The sequence below is a fragment of the Hibiscus syriacus genome, unplaced genomic scaffold (genome assembly GCF_006381635.1).
Source record: "Hibiscus syriacus cultivar Baekdansim isolate YM2019G1 unplaced genomic scaffold, ASM638163v2 tig00016725_pilon, whole genome shotgun sequence".
Taxonomy (NCBI): Eukaryota; Viridiplantae; Streptophyta; class Magnoliopsida; order Malvales; family Malvaceae; genus Hibiscus; species Hibiscus syriacus.
This window is the reverse complement of record NW_024062391.1, coordinates 31,964-37,677: the sequence shown is the minus strand read 5'-3', so window position 1 is coordinate 37,677 and position 5,714 is coordinate 31,964. Positions and strand designations below refer to the sequence as shown.

The 5,714-nt window shown below is 31.4% G+C and overlaps 1 protein-coding gene across 1 annotated transcript; it reads right to left on the bottom strand.

Annotated features, from left to right (window-relative positions):
- Positions 1-340: 340 nt before the first annotated feature.
- LOC120208621 (TNF receptor-associated factor homolog 1a-like) lies at positions 341-2,204 on the bottom strand. Its single transcript, XM_039207850.1, has 6 exons — positions 2,174-2,204; positions 1,933-2,062; positions 1,687-1,856; positions 1,311-1,596; positions 1,066-1,232; positions 341-498 (listed from the first exon to the last, which is right to left on the bottom strand). The coding sequence occupies exons 1-6, from the start codon at positions 2,196-2,198 to the stop codon at positions 341-343; spliced, it is 936 nt and encodes a 311-aa protein (XP_039063781.1). The 5' UTR covers positions 2,199-2,204.
- Positions 2,205-5,714: the final 3,510 nt, after the last annotated feature.

The following is a 5,714-nucleotide window of genomic DNA, read 5'->3' as shown; positions in this document are numbered from 1 at the left end:
GTATGAGATCATATTTTATCATCTTGGTCAGTAGGTTAACGTACAACTCAGAATGCTATCAAAATTAAGAACAAAAAATGACGAGTTTGGAACATAATGAATAGTCGAGTAATCATTTGTAACTTTTAATAGTCAAGGTACTCAACAAAGCAACTCCTTATAGTCGGGGGATCATTTTGTAACATTTAATAGTCAAGAGACTCAATAAAGCATTATCTTATAGTCGGGGGACCAGTTGTGTACTTTACCCTATATTAAAATAATGTTAAATAAGATAAAGTAATAAATATAATTGGAGTTAACAATAATAATACATCAATATAGAGGTTAGTGAATATATTTATGAGAAACGCTTGACTTTAGAGACGATGGTAATTTCTGCTTCAACAATCAAAGTATCAGAGACGATGCAACTCTTGGATGGTTCGTGAAGAAGCTTTAGCGGCATGAACTGTGGATAACCCCAATTTACACTTGTTGCACTGAACCAACGTTCAACTGTTGCACACAAGTTTATGAATTTTTTTTTGGGGGCGCATCAAAAGCATGATATCTAACTGTCGTGTTTCATATAAAAAATATAAATATTTTAAAGGGAAATATAGTTTACCATCGTATTAATAAATGATATTTTGAATAAAAAAATATTATTCGACTGATATTTGATTTACGTGATAATTTTTATATTAAATTAAAAAATATTATTTTTTAAAAAATAATCATTTCATATTAAGATGGTGACAAACATCACTATTATTGTGTTAATAAATGATGTGTTAAAAGGAAAATAACGTTGAGCTAATATTTGATTTACGTGAAGAAAAAATTGCACTGAATTAATAATTAACATTTGAAAAATAAAAACAATATGTTTCATAAGAAGACGGCGACAAACATAGTTAATCATCAGGTTAATAAATTTTAAAATTGTCTTTAATCTAATTTACATTATATTATTTTTTCGTGTTAATTTAATAATTGATGTTTAAAATAGAAAACGATGTGTTTTGTTGTATCTTGTGACCCTTTTTCCCATAAAAATCATAGGAAAAAAAAAGGATTTACCTGAAAATTGCATGTGATTATCGTTGATTTGGTTCCTTACTTGTAGCTTGTACTCTGCATATACTTTCCTCTTGGGAGGAAGCTTATCAGCCTCAACCAACTCTAGGAACACAGACAGTTCTTTCCCCTTGAACTTCACATTTCCCTTCGGATATACCTTCAATTTCCTGTATGTTACATGTATATATTAGTACTGAAAATTATAAACCGTTGGTACATCAAATATAAATCCGAGAAATTTATACCATTTCAAGTCCCCGATGGTGTGAACCGAAGATTCATAATACTTCCTGTCTAATTTGGAGAACTTTTCCATCTTGAAAATGATGGTGTTATCGTTAGGCTGTTTAACCATGGAAAGGCTTTCCCATCTACAATTCCGTTCCACTACAAACACCTCAGCCCCGAATACGCAACAATCGTCAATGAGGTAGCCGTTAGCTGTTTCACTAAATGTCTCGATGGAGATCAATTGAGCAAACCCCCATTCGGTCTTCATCCAATGAAACCTCTTCACTGCCCCATTGTCATCTACAAAAGTTTAACGTTGATAAAATTTAGACCGGCACAAAATTTTATCATTATCGACGATGACGGATAATAATACGTATGATAAAGGACCTTCGATGGTTAAGTACTTGTCACGGATTTGGTCAAGCACAAATAACCTGAAGCTGACATTGACTTCCCAAGTGATAGGTAAAATTTCTGTTTCTTCAATTACCAAGTAAAGGGAGATGAACCCATTTCCATTGCTTTTACTGTCTCCATTTTGATATAACGATAATCTCCTAATTTAGAAATAAAAGAATATTTACGACGAATTCAAGATTTAATTCGATTGCTTTATTCGATATATTCGCATACCATTTTTGACCAGAAGCTTCAAAAACATCAGAATCATACTTCTCAACGCCTGTCTTGGCCAACCACGAGAAGCCTTCTACTTTAAATAAGAAATGAGCTGGTGGGAAGTCTCTTGTAGTTCTTCTTATTCCTACAAAACAACGTTCATGTCCGGATGAAATTATAAAAAAAATTATTAAAAAATTTAAATTGAAATTTTAATTTTTTTAAAGATAAAATAAATGAAAGATGAGAACCAAACCAAGTTGTTGGGAGTTATCCTCCATCAGAAATTAACAACAACAAAAAATCTATTTTATATAAATGGAAGATGAAATTTTGTATTGTCCTATATATATATATATATATATATATATGTATAACACATGCTTGTGTTGCAAGACATGAGAAGACTTGTCTTGTAAACTTTGGAAATCCTATGGGAATCTCCCATTGTGAATTATAGTAGCAAAAGGGATACCTTTTAGACAACATATGCAATAAAGATATATTCTATTTCCCCAACCAACTCAAAGCATGAAATGGGAAACAACTTACACAAGTAATGTGCATGATAAATAATTTTGATTATTTTTTAATAGTATGAGATAAATATAAGACAGTGTCTGTTCAGAATATTTATTAGTTATTGACAACGTACACACCTTGTAGACGCGATTGTTCAAACTTGAAACCTCTATAGAGAACAACACTTCTTTTAATCACTGCAGTTGCTTAATGAATTTAATTTTGAATATTCTTTTTATTGAATTTAATTCAATTGACGTTATTATTGACATATTATAAGGAAGACGTAGGATCAAACATGTTTAAACGCTCAAACATTTTCAGGTTGCTAATAGAAATATTTAGACTTGTATCGGAATAATTCTAAACAGAGTCCTATAATAAAACTTAAACTAGAAAAAAAAAATTAAATGACAGTTTTCCATACATATAAAAATGGCTTAAATATAAAATAAATGCTTGATTTATATCGTTTCTTATGAATTGGTGTCTAAAATATTTTTTAAATCGTCCAAATTTTTAATATTACAAACATTATCAATGTAGGTGTTTCAGCTCCAATGGCTATTAAAAAACCCCATTAAGTGACACTTGTCATAATCTAGTAATTTTGAAAATTTATTTTTAAAATTAAAAACTTAAAATACTTTATTTTCAAAAAAGCCCCATTTTTTAAAATATCAAAAGAAATTCAAACTCCTAAATCTCTTTTCAAAAGAATATGTTTTAGCATTTATGGTAGCATGAGAGAGAATTATTTTTGGAGAGATGTAATCCTTTTTGGGATCTCTGTAACTTGTGGGGCTTATATTACAGAGTGTAGCACCCTACTCCAATTTGACATGAAGATCGAAAGATTAATGTATCACAAGAAGCCACCGAGGTGGCTAACACAAAATTTTCCTTTAAAATCAGTTGTAAAATATCATATAAAAACCATCCATAATAATAGGAAATGAAAATGTAATAATCATAGTTTACAAATAAAGGGGAACTCCCAAAATGCATCCCAATACAACTAAATACAAAGGATCTACTAGTAGTACATGTCTTCTAATATAAATCATGATGTACTCTGAAGTCTTGGTTGATCTGGAATATCTTATGATGATAACGCTCCACGAACGGTCTCCTAAGAACTTGCGCACGGAAACATATTCCAAACACTAAGCTTACAAGCTCAATGCCACACTAATAAATGTATTGTACTACATGATTTCACTACATAGGCAAGCTAGTGGCATAGGTAAGGACACATAAAGATGCTGACATGAAATGACGAGGTAGGCATCATGCACAGCAGAGTCAATGTTGCATTCAGATACTGCACATGAGTTTCAGTGTCACATTCAAATAGTATGTAGCAGTTACAATCATTAGGGTTAGAGGCCCTTTAGAGGTGTATTCATGGAGAAGCCCTTAGTAGAGATTAAGGGAAACGTGAGACATCCTACTTCTGTGATAGAATAATTAATCCTTAAGTAGGTAGCACTTGATCTATATAATGTATGTACCTATTGGTTAATACCAACCCGGTAAGCTATTTTTATTTGATTTATCACCCGATTCGATCCGTTTATCGAAATTAAGCTCCGTTTTTTATATAATTTATGTTGATATGTATCTGAGGAATTATTGGAAGTTGAATTAAAGATCAAAGGCGTTCGAATGGAATTTTTATGGTCGATCAGTATTGCACAGAAATCGAGGTAATACTTTACTACCTCTTTATGCTTTATGGAACATGTTAATATTGGTAAATGCATGAATAAGATAATGTTGGTCACTTTTGTGGAGTTGGTTAATTTATACACTCGATATGAATGTGGTAGAAATCGGTAACTGAATATGGATCGAATAACTAATATAAGAGATTGGAAAGATTGTTAGAATTAAATTACAAGTTTGTGATTAGTGATAAAGAAATCAGACATGGATTTGTAAATTATATTTTATATCATCAAAGGTTAAATGTTAAAAGTATTTGGATGGGAAATTATGAGAACATTCCAATAGGGTAAAATTACAAAAATACCCTTATGTTGTAGGATGACAAGAATTGTCCCTGGAAGTTGGTTAATAACTCTGAAAAGACATATTGATCCGATATAACTACTGATGTGCATAAGAAATGTTTTTATTTGGAATTATGGATAACCGGTTTTAATCCTAGGAGAGTTTGTGAAGGATACTAGAAGTCTATTAGGGAATCATTTCAGATCAGAGAGTATTCAAGAAAGTAATTAATCATAGGATCTCTAAATTATATTATTTTAGTTAAGAGCTAATATCGAAATCATCTGGTTAAGAAATTACATAAATGCCCTTGAAAGGTAAAATAGTTCAAGTTGACCCTGAATGAGAAAATACTTTGAGGATTTGTACTTAACTCGATTAAGTACGGATTTGATTGTTAAGATCCTGACTTAGTGCAGGAAAATTCCTGATATTCTGTTTGTAAAATCTGAGAAGGCACTTGACCCGAAAATATCTGAGTTATGAGTAAATACCTGAAGAACAATTTGTCGGGGGTGTTCTATTGTTAGAATTGTTCGAAAGGACTGAAATAAATGATAAGATTGAATTTAATAGTAAGATCGGACGGAAAGAAAGGATTGAAATACACTGCTATAAAATGACCAAAATACCCTTGTAATGGAAGTGACCCAATAATATCACCAAGCTCAAGAATGATTGGATATCCTCGAGCTCTGAAATGAATGGAATAAAACTGAAAACTAAAATGACCAAAATACCCTTATGGCCTATACTAAGTAAATGTCTTGGATTAATTAAGGAATCCAAATAAGCATAGGTATTGGACTACATTTAAAAGTTATGGAACACAGCTTAAGTGAGCCGATCAACCTTAATGATATGTTAGTACCTGAACGGCATAGATATTACTTCAATGCATGTTCGTCTACTCAAGTTTAGCTCAATGATAATTTTGGAAGTATTCAGCTCAGCTTAACTCTAGCTCGTATTCAGTAGTAAGAATTTGATATTTGTTAGACAAATCAACCACAAAGACCAAATTAAATTGAACGGAAGTACAGTATGTATCTGAAATTCATAAACGTCTAGATTACCCTGGAAAACCCTAAAATAACTAAAATAGACTTAATTGCTAAATGAATCAAGTAACCTCAATGACTAAGGATTAAGTGAGTGATTTGGATGAGTCTGGAAACGTTAATGAGCATACATGATGTAATGTTCTTATGGATCATGAACTACAAATCAAGCACGTCAGCATTTCATGATATAGTGAA